Source organism: Ostrea edulis, chromosome 6 (genome assembly GCF_947568905.1).
Source record: "Ostrea edulis chromosome 6, xbOstEdul1.1, whole genome shotgun sequence".
Lineage (NCBI taxonomy): Eukaryota > Metazoa > Mollusca > Bivalvia > Ostreida > Ostreidae > Ostrea > Ostrea edulis.
Window position 1 is genome coordinate 29,819,598 of NC_079169.1, and position 27,278 is coordinate 29,846,875.

The 27,278-nt window shown below is 35.6% G+C and overlaps 1 protein-coding gene and 1 pseudogene across 11 annotated transcripts; one reads left to right on the forward strand and one right to left on the reverse strand.

The window, feature by feature from the left end:
- Positions 1-10,340, forward strand: LOC125683434 (sulfotransferase 2A8-like; annotated as a pseudogene).
- Positions 10,218-26,624, reverse strand: LOC125683433 (small conductance calcium-activated potassium channel protein 2-like). Of its 11 annotated transcripts, none has more exons than XM_056142347.1 (4): positions 26,226-26,526; positions 23,534-23,625; positions 13,282-19,688; positions 10,218-11,811 (listed from the first exon to the last, which is right to left on the reverse strand). In XM_056142347.1, the coding sequence occupies exon 4, from the start codon at positions 11,802-11,804 to the stop codon at positions 10,434-10,436; it is 1,371 nt and encodes a 456-aa protein (XP_055998322.1). In that variant the 5' UTR covers positions 11,805-11,811; positions 13,282-19,688; positions 23,534-23,625; positions 26,226-26,526; the 3' UTR covers positions 10,218-10,433. The 11 variants fall into 11 exon arrangements, with proteins under 11 accessions (XP_055998322.1, XP_055998320.1, XP_055998324.1 ...); XM_056142345.1 differs by having other exon boundaries at positions 24,782-26,399; XM_056142349.1 differs by lacking the exon at positions 26,226-26,526 and adding an exon at positions 24,687-24,704.
- Positions 26,625-27,278: the final 654 nt, after the last annotated feature.

A 27,278-nucleotide genomic window follows, 5' to 3' on the forward strand; every position in this document is an offset into this window, starting at 1 on the left:
AGCTAAGGACCTCATGTGGAAGATACTCTAGCCACGTGGTGGTAACTAACTTAGAAACTTATCCTTGTGGCAGATGACACTTCCTCATCACGTCCTTCAACAATCGTAAACATGGCCATTATTTAATACTTTAACATCAATCCTCCTCATATGACCTGAGTGTGAATTAATGTGTCCCAATCTTCGGTACATTATTTGTCAGACATTTCATTATTTTTTTTATATTTTTTTTTTTGACACAACAAAAACACAAACCGATTGGATTGTATTAAAAATGCGCCACGTTACCATATATCACGAGTCCCTCGGTAGCGATATGATCCATATTAATTAATGTACCTGTATGCACCATCAATTTGCAAAGTTTAGTAGTAGTATCATGTATTGTAATAAACTATACTTTCAAAATATTATTGATAAGATAACCTATTTAAAAAAAAACATGGTCTTAAAGGAACCCAGAATATATTACACGTGTTAAATGATAATATATGAATTCATAAAAATATGTCCCAACGATTTATTATAAAAGACTACACTTGATACACATTTTATTTTTACCATTTTTCCTAATCCCTAACTATTTTACTCAGCATATACTGCATATATTCGTGAATAGTATACTGGATATTTTAAAAGTGTAAATCATTAGTACTAATCCATAGAATTAGAATCTGGTCATATACTAAAGGACAACACTAATTACCTTTAATAAACAACGCAACACTTCAAGAAGATAAAATACATGTACAAGGTTCCACAAAAAATTTAAAACTACTACACTACTTCAAAGATATCTAATCGTATTACGTTATATGCATTATTCTATAGTCGTTATAAAGATCTAGTTTACGAATACAACCTATCACTGAGTCAAATGTTGTCTAACGTGTTTCATACCGATTGTTAGGCCTATCTTGGCACACTGATTTTGACTACGGATTACACCGATTTCCTTATTAAGATATAGGGTTCAAGGCGGGTGTGACCGGTCGACAGGGGATGATTACTCCTCCCAGGCACCTGATCCCACCTCTGGTACACGTCCAGGGGTCTGTGTTTGCTCAGCTCTTAATGGTGTATTCTTTATAGGCGCCATGAGATTGATGACTGTTTGTTATCGTCACCTTTTTATTCTTGACATATATATACCGATATTTACATTCACTGTGTGTATTCAGCTAAGTTTCTGTTGAAACTCATTGCTTGTTATTTGCAACAGTTTAATGAAGACATAGTTTGTTTCATCTCTAGTGTTAGTGATTGCATGGGTCATTGAAAATTAATGAATCTATGAATTGCTTTTGATTTTTATATATTTTGTAGTTGATAGTACCTGTAACTCATTATAAAAGTATCATATATGGTTTTCATGGGAATTGTGACGCTACGATTGTCATGGTAACTCTCTTTGTCGACTTTCCGTAATAAATGGTAGAGGTTTTTCAGATGAAAATTAATACAAAAAGAGTAAGGGATACAGATTTTATATCAAATTGAAGTTAAAGCTTTGATCAATTTACCGTCGTTCAAATTACCAAATATGGATACAAGTCTATGTCAGGTGATTTTAAATAACTTACAAATATATATGATACAAAAGAATATGAATGATAAAATGCCTTTCTTTGGTTTGTCACACGGAACATGAAGGTAGCAAACACTGCAGAAAACGATAACGCGGGTTATACATACATTTTTCTGCAATAATTGCGACTTTCATATCCTGTTTAACAAACCAATAAAACATTTTATTATCTGAATATTACATCTAGAGTAACACTACATGAAGTATTGTATTCGTATTTCAGGATGTCTTTTAAACCGTTGCCCAGATGCCCGGATGGTACACCTCTTCCCCCACTGAACCCTTTTACAACGAACACAACAAAACGGTTGAATGATATACATGACTTATCGACGAGAGAGGACGATATCCTGGTTTGCACCTATCCTAAATCAGGTTAGAAGGAACATATATAGAAATATAGAAGCCTGTATAGCTAATGGTTACTCTGTGTATTTCTGATTTGTCTCTCGCACTAACAATCTGTATTTCAGTTACTAGGACAGGTTTGTCTATGAAAGAATTTTTAAACAAAAGAAAGAAACTGCACGTAAATGACCGGATACATAAAATTCCTTGTGAAAACTAGTCAACTGTGATCTCGGTTATCAAGCAAAAAGAATTTTTGTAACCATAGTTCTACATTATAAATACAACCGTGTACTATTTGACATATTCTATATGCCTCCGCTTGGAACTTGTTTTTGTTTGTTGGATTTGTAAAAGAAAAGATAGGATTCGGAATTATAGAACACTTTCTTGTGGTGTGATGATCATATGATTATATACATATGATCTAAATGTATATAAGCTTGTGTTAAAACAACAAAAAGCAAATTTTTCATTGCCGAAATTACACATGAAAGTTGCACAAAATTGTCAATTTACAGTGTAGAAAGGAATGTGTATTATATGGATCACATTGACAGGATATTACTATCCTTCCAATAACAGCATCATGACACTTCGCTTTCGAGATCGAACGTGTAAATTCTCATAGATTTCAATGAAAGAACTTTTACTTTTGTTGTCAGTTACCAGTCACAACGAAAGAATTGCATAGCGTGGTCATCCAAACTCACTGTTATTGAAACCACACGGCCAGTCCGTGAGTGAAACTTGCACGCTCGATCAAGCGCAGGGGCACACTGTTATCGGAACGATGATATCTACTGTGGAGTTCCTGGATGTCCTAACCCACGAATTCAAAACTTTATAGAAATACACAATTCGTGTAATGCTTCAATATACAGCAATTACGAATATTAAAATTACGAAATTACGAAACTGTATGACAATCCACGAGAAGTTACCTCCATGACTTCAAATGAATAGCATGAATAGTAATTTTGATATACACTGTATTCCAATAAACATGCATTCTACTGAAATTGCCTAAACTGCTTAAACGCTGAAGATAGAAAATAATGATGTCAATATTTCTTCCAGGGACCCACTGGATACATGAAATTCTATCTAAACTGCTTTACAATGACGATGATGCGAGACCATCGTAAAGAAGCATCGACATTTCTGGAACTGATGCCAGATATATCGGAATTGGAGTCTTTATCGTCCCCACGAATTATCTACACACACTTACCAGTCCATTATCTGCCAGAACACCACATCACAAAAGGTGGAAAGACGATCCACGTCATTCGTGATCCGAGGGACGTGGTGGTGTCGGCATTCCACCATTTTCTGAAGGAACCATTATTCAAAGACTACTTCAATCGAGATTGGGGGGATCATCTGTCCGACTTTATGTCAGGAAGTAAGCCTTCGTATTTTGCATTCTTTATAATTCCAATGTTTTTTACCTTTGATACCTTTGCAAATTGTAATCATGAATGTGTGCATGAAGTGTGAACAGCGTGCGTATGAAACATTGTTGTGACAATTCTTTGTTCGTTCAGTATAAGAACTTAACCTTTCGCCGTCCGATAGTAGTGAACAGTCTGAGATTGTCTCAGTGCTGATATCCTTGATGGTTATGCTTCCTGTTAGATTTCGCATAGACCACGGGTATACTTACACTGTATATTTCTTTTGTATAGCTATATTTTGTCTTCTACAAACTTTTCACATACATATTATATAACGAATGTAACAAAATGTGCATTCGTTTGCGAGTTGGAACCCGGGTTAGCACACTTGTTAAGCGAACGACATTACGGAGTCTGGACGCCATTTCATCAAACATCGTAACTAGTTGCGTAAGCTTAGTTTGGCGTAACTTTCTGACTAGACTAAATATTTTACGTAAGTCCGTTTCATCAAATGGCGTTACAAGATTAGAATTTACGCAAGTTTTCTACTAACTAGTAGAAACACTACGTCAGGTCGAACCCTTACGTAAGTACCTACACAAGCAAAAATCATGGCCGACTGTTAGCTGTTTGTAAATATATATGGAATTTTTACCGACGAGCTTTGCGTCGTGATCGATTTTTTTTCTAGACAGGATGCTTTTAGACGTTTACAACGATAAATATGTAAGTCTGTAAGGGTTTCTTCCCTTTGAAAACTAGTAAATTTATGGCTTGCCTTTACTGTATGATTATTTTTCACAAGTGTCTATCTGTACATGAATGTACAGTGTTATTCCCAAATTCCTTTGTAAAGTAGTCCACAGTAAAGGGAACATTCACTTTGTTGTATTATATGTAGGCTATTTATAAATTTCTTCAAAACTTCCGCTCTGACTAACTTGGACCAAATGATTACTGAGCCCGATTCAATTCGATCTCTGTCGTATGGTGGGTGGATTTACGGGAGTGTAATGTATATTTCATGAACAGTGACTTTAAGATCTACTATTTTCCATTGTATATCTTAAATCTTGAAAAAATATCCCGTCTTAAGAGATACATCATATAACTATATTATGATAATAAAGTTCTTCCAAATAAAAAAAAAAAAGGTCTTCGTAACAGTTTGATACTTGACAAATTTCGGTGATAAGTGATGTGCAGGATAATCCGTGCAGATATAGATTTTATGTTATCAAATAAAGAAAAACACCCACATGTACATGTATATCAGGCACGAATCGGAGTGAATGGGAGGGGGACACCCTGCGTTGCTACTCCACTTTTTTTTAACAATACGATTTTTTTAAATTTTGTACTGTAAGTGAACGAGAGGTATTTATGAATAAAAACTATTTAGTGAAGTATGATCATGAGCATTAATAGAAATAGTCTAACACCCACCCACCCCCACCCCCCACACACATGATGTTTGTAGGAAAATGTTTTGAGGCACTCATGATAGAAGACTCTACCACCCCCACGATTGAAGAAAATGAAACCCGAGAGAAACAAAAAGTGAAAATCACTGCAAAAGATTCCAACACCACCCACTCCACCCCACCTCCGAATTAGGATTTTGCAGATAGTACAAAAGATTATTTGAAAAGCCAACATCTAATTTATGTCCCATCTGCATCCCCCCCCCCCCCCCCCCTGCCGTCACTTTGCAAAACGATGGTACGTACCTGTATATAATCCCAAACTGTAAAAAATGCACACATATTCAATTTGTTCAAACACATTTAGGCCTATGAGTCTGCATTAATTATCCAATTAAAGTAGAAATATATAGTTAATATCTATATACAATGTAGATGTATCATGTCGACCTACATGTACTTAAAATATAATAACCTTTGAAATCATAAAACAACTACTTTTTGAAGAAGAAGAGATGTAAAATATATAAATTTTACTGCCTCTGCCAACATGGCCACCTCTGTCTCCAACCAATTCCGCTTGTGCATTTCCTTTGCATTCTTTTTATTCATTATTTTGGTCCAGACGACAAGTGAAAAAAAAAAACCCCGAAAGTATGATGTACGCATGCTCAGGACGCGGTAACTAAGCACGTAAGCTTAGTTGAAAACTTAGTCGAGTAGTAACGTACGCATGTATTTGCGTCGTTTCGTGAATAGCGGTTTGCGCTAAACTAAGATTATACGTAACTAGATTTACGTAGTCGGCGTAAGACTTAGTTAGTTGAAAATTTACACTTATTGATGAAACGGCGTCCTGGTTCCCCTTTACACAATTCTGCTCAATGTAGGGAATGCGCAAACACAATTGTGGGAAGAGGGACCAGCTTATCCATTACGGTACCACAGCATTTGAAGCGTATTCGCAGTGATCGCCCTTTGCTCCATTGAAACGTAATAGGCCTATATTGATCTTCTTTTTTAAAATCCGACAGTGAGAATAATTATAAAAAGCTACATTTTTTACACTATACCCTTCGAGTCGTACACTATTCAAATTGTCAAAACCCTCACTACTATTTTGGGCTGGCATAGTATGTGAAAAATGTAATATCATCATAATTATGAATATCTGACCGCATCAGGTAAATCAACAAATGAAGTTTTAGGGACACAAACAGAAAGTGGATGCATCCAGTGGGTTGATATATATTTTTGTCTTAACTTGGTTGTAATAAATACTGATATAAAATTCCTTTAAAACATTTTTTAAAAAAAAATAGGATGTTAAAAAGTTGAAAAATATCTCATCCATATAACTCAATACAAATTTCCCATTGTTTTGGACTTAATTAAGGAATCAAGGAAATGAATTACATTTTATATGTCCAGACTGCAATTCGTTTTACTTATAGAAATATAAATTAGTTTTCATTTTCATCATTTTTAGAAAAGTTTGTACATGTAGCAAGTGTCAAACTGTCTAATAGATTTTTCATTTTTCTGATATATTTGACATACAGAACTGTCAAACTTCCACCAGAGTTCGTTTGTTCACAAAAAAAGGTGACGTAATGAGGCCCCGACGGGGAGTTTGACGGAACTGAATTCGGGATATATCTAATACAGACACCATGTCTATTTTAATGGCTGGAATTCAGACAGAAATGGAAAGTAGAATGTAAATATAAAAAATAAATGTCATTTTTTAAAATACTGCCACGCGTCACACCTGCCGGCGTGGAGCATCGCAGTTCATACCCTCATGTATTTTTAAAATCATTAAATTTAAAATTTCTTAATTATTTGAATAGCTATTCAAGCATGGTTTTTTTCCTGATTTTTAACAAAATAGATCAGTAACTCATAAATGAAAAATAGCTAATCGTTTGACTACATGTTTATGATATGGCAGTGGTAAGACCTCGAACAGTCTAGTTAGACCAGATTTGCATTGTAGACATAAGAACTGCTCTAGTGGATTAAAATTCACTCCTAAAAGGACACAGAACGCTGAGTTATGGCTAACAGAAAACGTGGTTTCAATTTTAAAAGTCTACAAATTGCGAAAAATGTATCCTCGGCTTAAGGGGATTTATACATGTAAGTTACGTCAAGCAGCCAACCAAATTTACTGAGCCTTCCCCCCCCCCCCCCCCCCCCCCCCCCCTTCCTCTCAAATTCAACTCATGAATATTTAACATGATTGTACATAAAATCAAAGTTTGATCTCAAAAAGGTCCTCTCCTGTGATAATCTAGATCCATTAACACGATGAATCGAGAAACTGATCAAAGGGGGTGTACTTTTTCTCCCCAAAAAGGGAGACTGCAGTTATTCATTACGGCTCAAACTATAATTTTCCCACAAGGTAGGGAGTGTGCAATCTCGCGACTCTTCAAGATTGTCCACAGCCATCAAACTTGAACTACAGTCACTGAAAAATTCCAGTGCTAAAAGTTAACAATTAACATAATTTAATACATTTTCAACAGTGAAATACTGTAATTTATCCATTGAATGTGTTATTTTCAATGCAATGAAAATAACAGCTGATTGTGAAGTCATGTTAAATGATTGTGACGTTATATTGTGTTTTACAATACACCCTTCAGATTTGAAATAAACATGTTCTATAACCAAAGAAAATATATTAAACAGAAAAGTCAATGCTTTGTAGTTGGACATGAATTGCTCACTTTTTATCAAGTTGGAAATTGTCCCCGTAACATTGGGATGGGATCATGACGCAACATCGGTTGCGCTAGCCTAGTAGTTAATTAACACAACCGGAAGTCCCGGGTTCGATTCTCGGTTTATGCATTGCCTCAAACCAAACACGTTTATCACAAAACAGGTAATGACTACACTTTCGCCAAGGTAGCAGGGGACAGTTTCGCACTATAGGCCCGGTCAACTTTTTCAAAAAATGGAATTACCCCGTATTTGAAGTGATATTACATGTGTAAAAATGTATACAATAATTTTAGGATGCATGTCAAATGTAGCTGAGTGCTTAGTAAAAATGTTGATATACAACATGTAGGTGTCACCATGATTCCTAGCATATAGATGGGTGCAAATACGAAACTAAGACACGTGGTCAGTTGCTGAAGAAATTCCGGTGAAAACATGCAGGGTCTAGCAAAAGGTCTGTAGCTGTGAGGGAAGGTGGATGGCCCCATATGAGAGGTAGATTTTTGAGAAGGGCAGATAGGGTTCTTGATTGTGCACAGTGTCTAAATCCCCATGTTTGGTACTGTGATGGTGTGGGGGTGGTGCGGATTAGCCCAAATGAGGGAAAATCAAAGCAAAAAAGGGGAACCTGCTCAGAGCATGTTTTGTGCACCAGCACCAGTATTTATAGATTACATGTAATTTAGGGTCATAATTTATTAACTACACTAATATGAAATACAAGTATGGACATAAAAGGGAAATATGATTTTTCATTAGTCTGTCATAATCTGACTTTGGTGTATACCCCCTATCCACATGTTTCAAAACCAAAGAAACTGTCCCCTGCCACCCAAGTACCGGTACAGAAAATGAAAGTCGGACCGGATATGACCTGAAAATCAGTGGTCGCGTGCCACGGTAAACATTGCCGCTATATCTACGACTCTGGGCCCAATACATGTCTAGATTTGTGGTACCTCACCTAAAGCTAGTGACGTAATTTGTACGCTTCTAAATAAAAAAAAATTCCCGATTGAGGCGAATAAAAAATTACAAACAAATCACTACACAGCACAGGTGCTTAATGCCGATTTCACGTGTAGCGGAAATGTGGCCTTGGCGAGACTTTGATACTTTTTCTATTCCTGGACAAGAATGATTTGCCTTTTTCTGTAAGTGGCTTTGGGATGTACATGCAAAAACAACCTCCGTGTCCATTATGCCTATGTAGAACTCTTTTTACTTTTAGTACATGGTCTGCACATGAATTTTTTTCAGTGATCTGACATTGTCCAATTAACTCTAAGCTTTGGGTCAGACAAAACATGTCGTGAACATATTATCTCTCCACCTCTCAAGCAGATAATAATATGGATCCCATGGAAAGAATATATGTATAGAGAAATCAGTGGCAGATTTAAGGGGGGCCCCCTAAAATTTTCAAATGTATGGTAAATCGTGGTATCTTGTTTAGAAAAATGTACTAAACGACAAAAGAAGCAATGATTTCTTCCACTCCCGGAGAAATAAATGACAAAATCTTTTGATTTCTTGAATTACTTTATTAAAAGAACTTAATCTTTTCCCCAAAAAACCCTAAAATTTGCGTCATTTTATTAATTTCACTTTATTAAAAATGATAGAAAGTAGTACAAATGACTAAATAGGAGACATATTTCAAGGCCTACAAAATCTGCAAAATGCAGGAGCTTCGCCCCCCCCCCCCCCCCCCCCCCCCCCACACACACACACACACCTCAGGATTTTCGCCCTGGACCCACTCATGACTGGGGGCCTTAACGCGACCCCCAGCCTCATAAAGTGGCGCCCCCCGTAATCACAATTTCTGGGTCCGCCCCTGGAAATCATTAGAAATTAGCCAAAATTCAATCTGACAGATGACAGGTTTACATGGTAGGCAACACGTCCATAACTCTTGGAAAAAGCATGCCAGAGGATATCGAGGAAGCCATGTCCATTTCTACCTCTCGTGTTTCATGCATTATCCTGAAAACAACATGTACAGATGCTCTTTCATTTTTGACATTAATTCACATACACACACTTTCTCTCTTTCTAATGTCCTCTGCAGATTTCATCTATGGGGATTGGTTTAAGTATGAATTTGAATGGGAAATGGTCTCCAAGTCAAACAATGTTCTTGTTTTGATCTACGAGGAGATGAAGACGGTAAGGATTTTAAATACCTCATATATTACCAGATTCCTGAAATATTCCATAGTTGTGCAGAGCAGATAATCCTCAATTTTTATTGGTTCTAATATAGAAAATCACACTTTAGGATGAAGAGAAAGCTGTGAGGAGAATTGCTGAATTTTTGGGTATATCCTGTAGCAAAGAAAGCGCGGCTAACATTGCTCTTCAGTGCAGCATTTCCGTGGTCAAAGAACGCAAGAAATCTGAAAAAAATGCACACATTTACAGAAAAGGTAAAGTAAATGCATGCTTGATCAATGAAGTTTCCAAAATTCTATAAAAGGGAAAATGTTCTTTGGGACTAGTTGTAGAAATTCCATAATTAGTCAAAATATTTCAGAAAATTAATTTGGTAGGTATTGACCATGTTCCAATTTGCTAATTAGAGACGTTGATACATTTAGTTTTATTTTCATATTTTTAGGTGAGGTGGGTGACTGGAAAAACCACTTCACAGTAACACAATCTGAACAATTCAACCAGCTGGTGGACGAGAAAGCGAGGGATTCAAGACTGAAAGCATGTCTCTATTTTAATGCTTTAAAATCTTCACTGTACTAAACTGTTTACATTTCAAACATTTTCAAAGAAAAATATTTCAAGTGACATTTAAACAAAATTCAATAAAGTTGGACAAGACTTTGAAGTAGTTTTTCATTATCATACCAACTGGTCTTGTGTATATTGTCACAAAATCACGCCTGTGTTACTGGTATCACGCCTAATCACAATCGCTTATTTTGTATGACCGAAAACCAACACTTGGTGTATATCATGAAGCTTTAACTGCAAGTCTCTGGATGTCCTCTGTACTTGCAGCAGTTCGTTTTTCACGTCCTTCATGGATTGTTGCACCGCCTCTGTCTTCTGCTCTACATCTCTGATCACCTTACTTAACTCGATGAATCCAATGGTAGACTCCCCGATGGAATCTTGCTGGTTCCGTGCTTCCCTCATGACACGTATGGCCTGTTGTAGTTTACCATGTACGCGAATTTGATTGTCATCAATAACGTTATTACATCTTCTCAGACGACAGAGATGTATCCAGTTCTTGATGACGTCAGCGGCGGCCATTTTCTTTTCTTTATCTATCTGTGCCCTCATGACGAAGTTGTATACGTACTTTTCAGCCCGTGTCTGTTCTAATTTATGAGCTAACACAGTGATTAGAAGCGCAGTGGTCCCGACACCCATCAGACCAGTGGCCACGGACACGAATCGTCCACAGAGACTAACGGGGTACAGGTCACCATATCCTATAGTTAGAAATGTCACTGATACCATCCACATCATATTCCAGTAGTCCGAGTTGTCTTTCTCCAGTTGATAGAAAGTCTCGCAGGTTCTCATGGCCCATGAGTTGACGAGTAATATAAAAATCATAAGGACTATTAAAACGCTTCCGGGATTTGATGACATTAGTGCTTTGAACAGGAAAAATGCGTCAATTTTGACTTTGTTCAAAGCCCCCAGGCCCTGTGTTGCTGTTCCTGATATAAACTTATTGTGAACTACAAGCATTCTGCCAATCAGATAAGAACGTAAAATCATTAAGATTGACATGAGCGCATCAGATGAAGCGTAAACCGTTTGACCTTTTAGTCCAGAGATTCGAAAAGAAGTATCAAATGGCAAAGGGTGAGGAAAGCATATCATTAATTCAAGAAAAATCTGAAAGTAGGTGTAAGGGAATGTCACTACCAATCTCCAGTCATTTAAGTGATTTTCTGTCATGCGCAGTTTTATTTCTGTCATGTGATAAACAATAATGGCGGCAAGCAGCACAACGGTGGATAATGACACCAGAGATTTTAGGACAACGGACATCGTAGAAGATTTTGTGATATATCCTAGAAAATACATTTCATTTTCCACAAGCATCAATATGAAACCAAGAAGAGCCATTGCGAGTTGAACATCCACGATCCTTTGCCTTCGTTTTAGTAATTTCTCTCTTACCGTCAGTCGTTCTCCTACGCTCATCCCTGACTTCAAACTAAACACCCCATCACTCTCTTCCTTGTCAACGTACTTCGTATATTTTCCGTTGGTTCTGTCTACTAAAGGCAAACATTGATTTTCTAGGGTAAAGTCTCCACTCATTCTAAATCTGGATTTTTAAAATGCGTTGGATTAACGTAACTGAGTGACGTCATAACGAATTGACGTCACTAAACTAATAGCACATGCGACAAAACAAAAACCATTAGCTAGTAAATGTAAAATAATTTTCATGGGTTTAGGGGTTAATTATACCCCCAAGAGTGATTATCATTTCATAAGGGTATGTAGAATAGTTGATGAAGTAAAAAAAAAAAAAAAGAGAATTTGAGTTCGTGTCGTCATCGGAAATTCTAGACAACGCTATGATGTATAGTATTTATGAAGTACAAGTTACGCACAAGAATATCAAAACTGTGGACTTGAGAGCATTTCTTTCTTTAACATATTTTAAAGATACATGTATATGTACTTGTTTGATTTATCGCTTAGCATGTAGGTATTTTAGTAGCTAGAAAACTACATGTGCATAATTATGTAACTTGTAGAGATAAATAAGTTAAATGCCGTAGAGCAGAATCACGGAAATGGATTCTATTATCATTATTTTCTAATTCATGAATTCACCTTTTTTGCTTTATATTTCAAAGAATCACAAATACCTAAATCTGAATATATATATATATATATAAAGCACTAAATAATCACAACTAGGTACTGAAAATTTTCGCCCCTGCCTGGGGTCGAACCAGCGACGTACAGCACCCACCGCCTAGCAAGATTGTCAAACCCAGTGCGTAAGTCCACTCGGCCACAACGACTTCCCTAGAAGCTTTGTTATGTTCCTAAAGCGCTCCTTATACCAACTGATGCAATCCCACACAGTCGCTGTGTCATTCAGTGTTTAAGATATTTTATAAGGAGAGTGGATCTCTCGATGCAATTGTATAAATATATATATATATATATATATATATATATATATATATATATATATTACACTGTAGGCTACACCTGATTACGGTTAATGTGACACGTGTGTTTCACGTTGAATAAGACCTCGAGATAATCTCGAATTTCCACGAATCTTAAATATAGTCGGCAACAGTACAAATCTCTCGTGATTTGATGTTAGAGTACTAGACTTGTACACAGAGCACCCCTTTAATTGTATCTATAGAGACATTCGAGTTCCATAAAGCAGACCACAGTAAGAGACCCGGGTGTGGATTCCCGCTCGGAGCCGAGACAAGGTTGAGTCTCCCTTCCTACGAAGAATAGAATCAGAAAAGCGTCCCAAACGTAGAATAGAATTAGACAATCCTCCTCAAACGGAGATTAAAATCAGGACACCACCCACCCACCCACCCCCCCTCCCGACGGAGAATATAATCAGACACCCCCATTCCCAAATGAAATAAATAAAAACAAGAATAGAATCCGAAACCCCTGAAGGAGAACAGTTTCAGGAACTCTTCGCAACAGACAATGAAATCAAAATCTCCTTGAACCATGAATATCTTGAAAACAATCTGACCTTTACTCATCAGAAATTATATATTCTGGCCTGTCTACATACCCAATTTTCAGGGTATCCTCAATTCACTCCACCTCCAAATTTTACCCTCCCGACCATTTCTATCAAACAGAGTTTCAAATGATCACCACCATGCAGTGCCCTGTCCTGTTCCCGCCAGAGATCTAGGCTGCCCCAGGTCACATGTTAAACAGTTGTATCTCTGTATTAAAGAATAGATTCCAACAACAGAGGGAATTTTTCAATATCTATATTTAAAACCTTTAAAGTTTGAACTTTATTTTACGACAAGTAACAAACTAGTTCAACAACTTAACTTTATATTGTAATTTTTAATTAGTATTTACATTCACTGAATCTTTTCTCTTATATTTCTTTTTACATTGACATATCATTGCTTTCATCATGCAACAAATACATGTTTGTTGCCAACTAGTTCGATCCGGTTTTCTAGTACCACTTAAATCTGCAAAATCATTACCAAATATGGAGTGTCCTCAAGGTCAAAGAGTGCTTTGGCACGTAACAAATGGATAACCCATATATTTTATATCTTAATTCTAGTTCATATAGATAAGATAAGTTTATTCCAATTTTGGGCCCAGAGGGCATAACAGTAAGACAGTTTATAAAGAAGGAAATTCAAAAAAAGAAAGAAAGTTTACAACATTAACTACAGGTTATATAGACTGCATGTGGATGCAGCATGTTGGGGAAACAAGTACATACATATATGAATTGCTAATCATGTATATATACAAGTGGATGGACAGTATCAGTATTATACCAATATATGAATTATAAACTATAATGATTTTTGCAGTTTTAAAGCATCACTTCTATATATATATATATATATATATATATATATATATATATAAACAATAAAATATCTTTCTTAGCTGTTCCATCGGGTGATGAAGGAAGCAATCGTCACAGAAAAAATTTGCATAACCCGCTTTTTTCTGCAATGCTAGTTACCTTCATCACCAGATGAAACAACAAAGAAAGCATTTTATTGTTCAATCGAATTTATATTTCATTCATCTAAAATTATCATTCTGTCCTTGGCTAAATAAGGGCAAAAATAGATTTTCTATAAGATATTTATACGTACATAGTCCATCCTCTTTAAAATGTAACACACACACCCTCGCATCAGATGATCGTCGTTCCACATAAACTATTTGTTTTTTCAGCGTTACATAATCAGTGTCATTACATGTATATGTACACATCAATTTCTGAAAACCTACTTCGTAATGTACACAGAGATAAGTTGTAGTTCAAGGTAAATCACGAACTTCAACTTGTATATTTGAGAGACCCCAATAAAAATGACATAAATGCGTTGTCTGTACACTGTGATTTTTTTTTTACGCCTTGACAGCAATTTTAAATCGTCATCCCGTTAGATGTTATTTGAATGTTTCATGTTGGGCATTAAAAATTGCATTGAAATAGATTGGCTGGGCTAGATGGCGCCGTGTTTAATATGACCTCGGGGAGAATCTTGCCCAGAGCGGGCCGTTAGGCATCACTTTCATCCCGTGACACAGCCACCCCAGTGTGGTCCTGCTGTGTTATATGTAATGAAAACAATCGGGCTTTTACAAAGTATTTATACCCCCTCCCCTATCCATCCTCATCTTCAGTGCTACTAATTTTTTTTTTAGGGCAGAACGTATAATTACCTGTATTAGGTGTACGCAGTTATGGGCGTTAATTATATGTATTAGGTGTACGCAGTTATGGGCGTTAGCCTTTGTAATTAGTGTGTAAAACCTATTTTGTTTTCTTCTGTGATGACATGAATACTAATAACATATACCAAATTATAAGTTCAATTGTAAGTTCAATTAAAATGAAGAGGTGATACTGCAAGTACATGTCTTTGCATTCTACACATTTGCTTTAGTTTACACTTGTAAGCTGTATTGGTTACTGGGAGTACAAGATCAACAGTCTGGTACAATAAATTTATTACCAGACTGTTAACAGGCACTGTCCCTTGGTGTTCCCTGTAATCAGGTCAACATATTGTGTTTTTATTCTCTCATATAATGCTATTATTCTCTTTTATATAAGTATTCACACGACACTATCATTATCTGCTATCCCAGAAATTGATGTGTGAAGCAGTTGGGTTATTTTATTTATCATGTTGTTAATTTAAATCTTGTCTATCAGTATTTCATATATAATTATAGATATGTGCAGTGCAGAAGTGTGAACTCTGTCAGTATTACCGGTAGTACTTCTAAATGATTGTTATTTATTTTCATTGTTATAATTAATTGCCTGTTAACATGTACATGCCCCCGAGGGCCCTTGATTGATAAATAAACTATATATATATTTTTTTTTAATGAAATTATTACATACATTTTCAAAAGTTTATTGATTAGATATTCAATTCCAATTTATCAAGTCTGGAATTTAATTAAAGTTATTTTACATATTCCTTTCCCCCATGTTGACAAAGGGGTATAAGGAGAACAGATGGGACGAATTTTAGTGCATACAGAGTATGGTCACGTGAAATAAGGAATACATGTATATACCAAATCTGCTCATACGTGTAGCTTTGTCTTAGTCTTCTTTGTGGTATTACTTGTAGCATGAGAGCATCTTCTGTCCAATCCCATCTAAACATATTGCGTATAGAATCAGTTGAGAGACATAAACACCATATTCAGGTGATCATGAAATATTGCTACACACTCGTAAATACGGGTAGACGATGGAGAGTTTAGTTGTTAGTTTGCCGTTAACATTTATGTTCAATAGAATATCCAAATATGAAGCAGATATGGAAGACTCTGTGGTGTCTTTTCTTTCGAGTCCACAAAGATACATCGAATCAGCATACGAATGAAATTAAACATTTTAAATAGATAAAACGTCTTTCTTGTATATAAATGTTAAACATTTTAAATAGATAAAACATCTTTCTTGTATATAAATGTTAAACATTTTAAATAGATAAAACATCTTTCTTGTACATAAATGTTGAGTTAAAGGCCAAAGCAAAAGATTCTATTCTTCTAATGTAGAAGATTTTGGATCAATTCTGTCTCAAACGAATATAAAAACGTGTCAGCTAATAAAGGAGCACAATTCGTGCCCATGGGAATTCCAAACATACTGTTGGAAGACTTGATCACCAAAGATCACGTAGGTATTGTCAGTGAAGAATAGATATCAACTTCAGAGTGTATCAGAGTATTGTTTGATAAGGTTCATAAGACATGAATATTTCCGCGTTTCATTTTATTGAAAAGCAGCTGTCTATAATGTCAAAAGGCTAATCTTTAATCTGTCGTGAGGAATGGTCGTGTAAAGTGTTAAAAAGTCATATGGTTTGATGCTGCTTTTTTAAGGAATTTTTTTTTTCAAATGTACAAAATTTTGAAGATTTTTAAGAATCCACATTTGATTTACACCACTTCTCGCATATGTTGTGGTACAATACGTCTGACGTGTCTCCTTCAAGTCAGTTAATATGTCTGCGAGGAGCAAAGGAAGGGGCTTTGTAGAGCATTTACTGGATCCAACATTGTATCGCTGTTAGTTTATTTTAAAGGTTTGGAATTCAGCAAGCTTTGTGAGTTGGAACCAAAATATATTCCTCATGTAGCTTATCTAATTCTTTCATTATTTCTGGTTTTTGATGGTATGTATTTTTGTTTTAATGTGTCTAATTTGAGACTTTAAAATCCCTAGATCCTCTTATGCTTTTTATCCAGTCTCACAAGGTACATGTATCAAGTTGTACTTTCCATATCAATGTTCAATGTTTCATATAAAATGTTTCTTTATCGTGTAAAACACACGTGTACATTGTAAAACGTACAACTGTTGGTCTTCTGCACATTCTTGACACATGGGGTTTATTTATGATAGGGATCAACTTCGCCAAATACTGTAAAACAAGACCACATTGGCAAAGATTTCAGTCAAGCTTTATGTAAATTTAAGAACTAATCAGTTTCACATTTAAACATTGCATGAAGTGTTTGTTCTTTGTATTGAAGAAAAAACCTCAATGCAAACTCAAACTCAGCTAAACAAAATGTATTTGGGTTGGGTTTTTTTTTTCCTTTTTCAAGAACGCCAAGTACATGTAAGAAATACATTTCAGTAAAATTGAAAATACATGAAGGTATGAAGTGCAAAGCTTCATGCCGGTATATTTTTCTTGAAACGCGTTAGCACTTCATTAAGTGTCCCAGCGTGAAGAGTCGCTGTTCATAACCTCATGCATTTTCAAAAGTAAAAGTAATTTCTTATATTTAAATTATATTTTCATTACTGTCGGAAATTACAGTCTTTATAATAGACGCTCTATATCTATCAAGCAGCTTTGTGTCCCTACGTGCAGTATTTACGATTGAAGAACGTCGTTCTTGAAGATATGCCTATCAATACAATTTCTAAAGTTAACAAACGCAAAGACATTGACAATTAAAAAGTATAGATGTACACTTATCGGACATGGTGGGATGTAGTTTTCTTTGATGTCAACTGGTGTGGATTAGTCAATGTTTAGACAGATATCCAGTGGCCATGGCTTCTATCTTATCCGCTGCCATTTGAAACGAACACAATATGATTGTTGTCGCGGTTTTAAAGATTTATTACGTGAAACAAAAACATGTATAGTACAAACACATATAATCAAAGCAGAATTGAATGAATTTATACGTCAAACAATCCTTCCAAACAAATCTGTCGTATAAACAAGAAACCAGTTATCTTAATCTATCGGTGCACAAAACAACAGTTAACTGCACTTTCAAAATATTTACCAGAAACTTATAATTTGCATAGATTAGATTAACCAGTGTTCCATGTTGGCTATTAATGGCTATACCGGTAATATTGTTTAAAAAATTTACAATATTGGACTTATTTAAAGTGAAAGTAGCTTTGTGATTTCAAAACAAATTACAACAATAGTCGAGCAGTAAATCATGTGAAAACAACTTTTTTTTACTTCATTATTTGCAGAATACCTCTCCTGTTGAATGCAGATAAAATTGATTTTTTTTTTTTCATTTGCAGGAACAATGGCGCACATTACACAGATATTCCTTTTAAATACTTTCTATATAGGATCAAAAAGGGTCATTTTCTGTACAGCCTTATCAAAGTGAAAAATCATTTCAGCAAACATATTGCCAATGTCCTTTAACAAACCAAGAGCCACAAATCTCTTCATATAATGAGCTTAGTTCTTTCAACATTCCAGTCAAATTTAATCTCGATTTTAATTTTTTTTTTCCGAGTTAACTTAAAGTTGTTTGAATTTAGTAAATAGGAATGAAAGGTACCAAAACTTCCAAAGAAAAGTCAAAAAGGCACTGACATCGTATCATATCATTTGATTCAGTACGTAAATTAAAAAACAAAAACAACATTTAAAAAAATACGAGTCATGCAATGCCAAATACACACTTTATCACCTTAAATGATTCAATTGCATCTCTTTCCTTCCATCGATTTCAGTTATGAGAAAATATTTTCTACAACTTCCTCTACACTCAAATTATAAGAAATGATTCTAAACAACTACAAATTGTATGTAGCAATATAAACTACAGGTACGTGGCAATTTCAAGGTCGCAGAAACAAGAAGCACGAGATAATGTATACCCCCTCATGTTTTTATTAAATTTATTACAGGTGATGACCTAGCAGTTCGTCGGTCTCTCTGTAACAAATTACATCCACGCAGTCTGACCTTTGTACACCGAGAAGGGCAGCACTTTTAAAAGCTGAGACAGAATATTTTCGGACAACACTACAACAATACATTATTGGAGGGGATAATTATTCTTCAGCAGCAAAATATGATTTTAACATCCGACGTGTTGATGTTCCTGCAATACATAATGATCTCCATGATCATGTAATCAATGCATGTATTATCAGAATCATTATTGCAAACACACGTTCTGGTACTACATTATGAAATTGTCAGACCGCCGCCACGTGGGAGGGGTAGCTGGACTGAAACACATCGCGAACATCTCGACATGTGTTGTTAGGAGATCGTGAGTGCCCGGATGGTGGATTCGGTGGTTTTACAGTGGGTCTTCCTCCATTTGCATTGTCTAATGTTTTATCAAACAGTTCCGGTTGATCAAGAATCGCTCCTCGTTCTCGTTTTTTGTGCTTGAATCTCCCAGACCGGGATATTGACAGTGTGTGTTTCAGTTTTTGTTTTTCGCGTTCCGCTTCCGTTAAGTGTGAATCTTCTCTTAAAGATTCTGCCCGTTTCAGCTCCTTTTGGTACTCATCTTTTATGTCCTTTGATTTTGATTTTGATCGGCTCCAAAATTTGAACCAAGACATTGTATCGTTGAAAGTTGAGACTAATGAAGACACAAATATAATTATCCCAATCAGTGAAGAGCAGACAACTCACATCTTCAAAATGTGGACTGAAAGAAAAAAGGAAATATTACTACGCATGGCACAATTAAAATCTAATAGTCCTCATTTATACCAAATGAATACATTGCATGACATGAAACCTCTCGAAGTTTGATTGGGAAGAAGGGAATCTCCAATCCATGTATTGGACAATTAAGTAGATTAGGATAACCCCAGTATAATCTCACCCTGGATTTAAAGGCAAGGATTTCGATAACGTCACCGAAAAAAATAATGATCTTCGAAGAAAACACAAATATAATGTATTTTATTTACCTTATACAATGTCACTAAATCAAATATGGATGAACAAGCCAAGAAATCGCTCTTTAAACAACATTATCCGTCTTCTCGTCAAAATCACAATTTCCTGGTAATTTCTCCAAGTTGCTTAAGAAGAGTTACATATTTTTACAAATTCAAAAGAACGTATAGGAGAATATCAACTAAACCACTGGGATCCAACTTTTTATAACACAACATCTAGATACTGAAGATTGACTTTCGATCGTTGACTTATAGTACCTGTGAAGAATGACCGTGCCCGAAAGAATTATTGACAAAAGTTCACAAAGCGAAATACCGACCCTCTTTCTGTCAGAAACGGATATACGTATACTTGAACACTGCAATGTCTGTTAAATATTGAGATCTAGCTGTGCAGTTGTATGATCCTTTTAAAAATTAAGCTTCAATATACCCATCCCCACTGTAGTACACGGTGCCTGACTTGAATGTACGCCAATTTATTGTATGCATTGGTTTTAACACATAAATAGCAATGGGTATTAATAATGTTATTCTAAAGGTCAACGTTTTTTGGAAGAATAAGTAAATAAGCATACAAAACGCAAAATGTCCGTCGACACCAGATTATACCCACCGGTGCCCCCCCCCCCCCCCCAATAAGCTGTAACCCTACCTTACTCACTATTTTCCTGATCCGTCCCTCCCGGTCGAGAACGTCTATACACAAACTAGTCGTGTACCTACAGGTAACTTCCCTAAATCAATGTCTACCCGTAGATGACTAAATCTTTCACAATTGGAGTGCAGAGAAACTCTTCTTTAAATGGAGATTGTGTTGACAAGCCGCGGAAAGATAAGAGTGATAAATAGCACTGGTTGTATTTGTCAGTTGAGAGGTTTTTTTTTTATTTTATTGTCAATACCCCCATACATTATGTCAATATACTGGTTTCTGTAATGCACGTACAAATGGTATCCTGGAAGAAAGGGTCAGGGGCCCTGTCTGCCGAGCTCTTCAACTTCAGTCTTATCACAACGAACTGAGTGAAAGGTAAATATTCAATTCCCTCAAATTCGATTTTCAAGTAAAATGTATTTAACTTTTTCCAAGGCACGTACAAGAATATATAATTTTCCTTTGTACACACTCAGAAATCCCATTTAGGTCCGTGAATCATCAAACTTACATAACAGTTAAAAATAGTGGTTTACATGCATTTGCCCTTGGAGACAAAACCGCACTTGAATCTCTCTTAAGCTACAGAAGTAATACAGAAATACCACGTCAAACATTGATTGATCGTCTACCCTACAAGATTATCTATACCTTGGACAAGACGTCTCTCAGGGTACCCGTAATTATGTGGGGAGTTTAAGGCCTTTAGGATTGAAAGAATAAACAAATCATCGGACCATTGTACAAAGTGGTTCAACGCGATGATATGATCTATGCATTGGTTATTCTTCCGTTTCCTATCGACAACTGAGCATACGCAACAAATGCTATTGATATTGATCAAGAAATTGATTTTTATGAAATAAAAGAACAGATCATTTCTGATCTTATGGGAAAAAATTGATATGAAGACAAGATCACATTAGTTAATGAAAATTAATCAGTATTTAAGAGTCGGGCTCGGTGTAATGAAATCACGTGAGTGAGAATCCCCAAGGGAACATCGCAGCAAATCCGCTTTACTAATGTGACATCCTATAATCTTATTTGGTCTATTTACCAAATACTAAAGTTACTGTACTTTTGTATAAATATTGTTTGTAAGATAAGTCTCTGTTTCTTTAGAAAACAGTCTGTTTTTTGTATTTACGAAAGTCAAAGGGTTCGTCAAAAGAGTGATACAAAAACCAAGGTAAACACTCTCACTGTTCTATATATGCCGTCATAAAAGATATCTGTTCTTAGGAAAGCTTTCCCAAGGTTAACCACCAGAATTTTGTGAATGAATACACGTAAGAATGAATACCTTTGAAACTGTTTGGTCCTTATCCAGATACCCAATATTCAGTTTCTAGTTTCTGAATACCAGTAAGAGAACAACAAATCGCGTGTTTTGAATATTAAATCGGGGTTCGTTATTTATCAAGAAACATCAAACGATGAAAACACCCAATTTGAAAACGCAATTCAGCGAAGCTAGTTATGTCGATCACTGCAGGTCATGCTTGTTCAGCGATGACTTATAATGTGAGAGTTGGAACTTATTATTCTGTGTATGAATTATGCATAAAGCTCGTAAATAAATGCTAAACTCATCAAGAACTTGTATCTAAAATCATTTGTATAACATCAAACGCTCATTAGTCATAGCAACCAAGGAGGAAGAAAGGTGCAATATTCAATAAAACTCCATCCAAAATAAACAATCTTTTAAACATTTCGAGCAGCGATTGTGTCAAATCATTTTTACGATGAGTGGTGGGTGGAAGTGTAATAAAAAGGATAAAGAAATTTTTAAAACCATGGCATCACAACGTTTTAGTGTGAATTAACAATATTTATGGATTATGATCGTTATAGTAAATGATCTCGGCAGCCACGCGTTAGCAATCATAACAATGAAAAATAAACACTTAAAATATTGGTATAAATACCCAGTTCCACCGTATAATGAGACCGCTTCAATCATCAGGCATGTTACTTGCTTGTCTGGTCAAAGTATTTCTTTTCAATTTGCATCTTGGAACCTAGTATTTCACATTTCTATCCCACAGGTCTTCCATTAATCCCGTGTACTATTTGATATCGTGATGCCATGTCCAAAATTATCAAAGATTTTTTCTTTCTCTCTTGAAATATCGCATATTAGTTGCAATGTGGTATCCGGTTTCATTGTAGGCGAAGAGAGGTTATTGGATCATCCCCGAAGTAAATAGCCCGTCTTAATGCGATGATCTTTGCTCTTACCAAACATTGCTCAATAATAAACTTGGGCTACTGCATTTTATTTCTTGATGAAAACACTGACCCACAGGTGACCTTTTAACTTCACGTAAATTTATGAAAGAAACAGGTTATATCACAAAAGACCCTATGGGCGGTATATACGGAATAAATGGTTTAGTTTGTATTATGGAAGATATAAAAACAATGTAGAAACACGGGGGTAAGTTCTGCATACTCTATGCTTCTGTAGTTTTATACCGGAATAACACAAATAAACTAGACAACACGATTTTAGATCACAGTAAAACAGTATCACCATTAGACCACCTTCAGTTGATGACGTGACATTCAATTCTACACCAGAAACGTCACACAACAGCACTAATAATACGAATTCTGTATCCTGGGTTAGTGCATCAAACGCAAATCATGGGCCAGAATATTTTGTAAATGAAGACAGAAGTAACTTGGTTATATAAACACTTTACTGTGTAGTCACATGCCGTGACAGGGGATATTTGTATCATTAAGGATTATAGATACACATTTAGCCATGGTTTCTACATAACACCATGTTGAAATGTAAACCTACATATACCATAGAAAAGTATTGATTTTAAAATAAAAAATTCACGATTTCTTTTGGCGTTTTCAGGGACAAATATACCAAGAATTTCGATCAATAACTATACGTATTCTTACCTTTCGTCTTTGCAATTGCTGCGGTAATTTTTTAAATCTTGTTTTCACACAAAAGTTCTCATTCTCTCGTTCTAAGTACAGGTTGTCACTTCCTAGATAACACAAAATGTCTTATTTTCCACAAACAGAACTTTCTTAAACAAAGCTGAACTAAATTTTTTCTCATGAAATCCTAGCCTGATTATCGCTTATTAGCATTTGTGGGTCCCATTGAACAGGCACAAACGGGTATAAAGAAATCCCCAGGCCGTGACGAGAGCTGTCAATGGGGACCGCCAATACACCAGTCCCAGACCTGAAGGTTGGCGAGTGTATGTATTACTTATCGCACCTGCGGGTTTGAAATGTGAGAAACTTTAATTAAAGGTTCATTAATTAGATATTACCAAACTGGGGAAGTAGATACAATTAAAAAAATGCATTGATGCGCGTTTAAATTCTTTATTAGGTGAACTGGCTCTCCACAAAGCAGTTAAGTTTAAATAATGAACCTGGTATTGTGATTTTCGTCGTTCACATACATTTATTAAGCCGATTGGAAGTTTATTTGATTTGTAGTGTGAATAAGAATTCAATTCTCTTTACTCAAGAATAGAATCTGACGACAGAAAGTTTTAAGTAACCGTTGAGTGCAAGCATATAGTGATTAAAATTGTTAATAATAGCCTTCAACGGACATCTTTCTCGACAAATCCTTACAAAGAAAACACTGCACATCCCATCTCCCTGTATTTACATACGCCGTTGCTTTACGGCTCCTCAACTTCAGCGACACTTGGCAAATATACTGGCGGCCTTTTTATCAGTGGCACAGGATTATGATTCAATTTTATGTGTCTAAGACTTTATAAGATATATGTATAGTAGGTCTTTTGTAGCAGACTTAAGTGTCCTATTTACAATAAAATTCACTTGTATCCAGGTCTTGCCATTGTGTTTGCTTCTGAAAGTCTGAGTGCGCCTCTTTTAGGTCAATTAACCACGCTCTTTTATGTTATTCAGAAAAAAGGTGTAAAATCATTAAAAAAAACAACGAGGCTCGTTTGTGAGGTAATCCAGCAATTGAAGGCGCCGGATTATATCACAGAACCTTTTATGTTACTTTTTTCATTTCCCGAGTCAACCTATTCTATAAATAAACGTGTGAATAAACCTCGATCTTCTTGGGTCAAGTATTCATCCAATGATATTCATCTTCAAAGAAAACTCTCAATTCATATATGCAGAGACGGGACTATTCTTCCTTACGTGTCATGCTTCTCGTAACTTGGGTCCTTCCTACGTACAATCTGCAAAATACCCAAATCCCACGGTAGGATTCAACAATGAGGCCAGACCTCCGCTATACACTGATATCCACTCTTCAGTATCGAACCCTCACGTGCAACAGAGAGACTCGTCACAATGTTTTCGGACCCCACCTTTATACTTTCTAAGTGGGCTTTGATCTGCTCGTTACTTATCGGCTGAATGTAAGTATTCCAATTTCCCCAAGTCCAAAAGGACATATTGATACATGTAAAGTTCATATGTTTATCGTATACATAATAGATTAAAAAAGATGTATATTTCAGGGAACCAAGACCAAAATAGACCCCTCGTCCTCCAAAGACCTTGTATCCCATGGAGCGTGCCAAAAGAATGCTATTGACCACTCTATGAAATTCTATTTATCCCACACTGACCACGAGATATATATACAGAATGCACAATACCATCCTATTATGTAACGGACATGCATGGTAAGGATGAAAGGCTGTCAATATAGTGATTGACCACGCGGTTTTATGACAGTAATTGTCCGTATTATATGTCAACAACACGGAAAGTGACAAAACAAATAAAAAAAACCAATGCAAGTTAAAAATAAAAAAAGAATATACATAGTCCACATGGATACGATAAACGTTTGAGCATAAATACTTTTATAGTTATCATAATGTTGGAACCAACGTTTGGTATTTTTGAATATTTACACTGACCAAGATAAATTTATGCTATGTTAATGTGCATTGTATTGCAAGTCTCAATAAAAGCACTAACCTTTCAGTTTGGTGTACAAACACCTTTATACATGTACAATAAAATATGAGAATATAAGGAATTAATTTTTAGGTTTGTACATGGGGAAATATACAACATGGAGACATGGGTTGAATTTCCGCACGATCAGCTTTCCTGTTTAGACTTCCGTCATCACACAAACAACCTAGATTTTAAAAACAAAATATTCGGGAAATTGCGAACAATGCTTGTATAAAAAAAAAAATGCCATATGTTTGTGAAAATATTTAACAGTTTTGAAATAATGTCGAGAAAGAAAACACAATAAGGGACACAGCCCAGCTTACAGTGTATATACTTATAGATACAAGTACATGTATAGGTTTTTGAAAATACGAAACCATTCTGCTACAAATTCTGACCAATTGAGTCTAACTGCTCACCCTCAGGAAACTACGAATGATAGGACAAATAATGAAACGCCCAATTTTTTAAATTTAAAATGTAATGATTTCGGTGATAGAAAGACGTATGATTGTCGAAGAAGCTGCATAACTTAAAACACGCAAAGCAGAATAGATACACACCAGTTCAGTTCAGTTTATTAGCACAAAACCATACGATTTACAGGCATGTAATAAGTACAACAATATAAGTAGTAGCTAAGGTAGTGTTGCTTGGTACTTACCAAGGCGTCGATACCTCTAGTTAGTCCTGCAAGTTCCGAGCTAGTCACAGAAATGATTGCCCTGTTACGGGTAGGACGAAGAGATGAACAACCCAGGTATGTTATCTCACTGCTCAGGTAAAAATTCGTGTGTTATCACCCAGACCCCTAATATAGGATATCAAAAGGTAAGTTTAGAGCGAAGGAAAGACAGGGAGGTAAATAAAAATGTCGGACGGTGACAAACCAATCATCGGATGCCCATAAAACAGATTTCTGTGATAAACGTTATCCAGGGTGTCCCATGTTTCCTATCAACACTGTTCAAACTCCATGTAGTTACATGTGCACACAGCGAGGGGTCAAACACATCGCAGTTTTTGGTGTGCTTTTTACTATCTATTTCATTTAAAAACACGTGTTTCTTATATATATATAAAACCAACATGATATACAGTAGTCGTTTGTCGAATTTTTATAAAATGCAGAAATGTAAGCACTTTCTTTCCACATTGTGAAATAATTTTTCACCTATGCACTGAAATGAATGTGCAATATACTAGTAATACTTCTGTTCATAAAAGCACTAACTCAAGGATATAATGAATTTCAATGCTCTGAATATTTACTTTGGAGTTTGTCCTAGTTTCTTAATCATTGATAAGAAAACTGATGGATGCTCCCCAAACTGTATCTAACCAATTAGCTATTTCATATGACGAATGACACAATGATCAATAACTGTTGAAATGTTGTTGAGATGAAGATTTTTACATACACATGTATATGGTATATGTTCTGGGTGACCTTGACCTATACAAAATAAACTTGAGTGACCTTTGTCTGAAAGCCATTTTCATTTTTGTAAATATATGATTAATACCTGTTCAAAAATTGTTGAAATAAGGAAGACTTTTTTTTAAAACGTCTTTCGCACAATACACATATATGATCAATGACTTTTGAAATATTGTTGAAATGAAGGTGGGTTAAAAAGTGTATGTTCTGAGTGATCTTGATCTTTACAAAATGCTCTTGGGTGACATTTGTTTTTTCGTATATATAAGGTATATA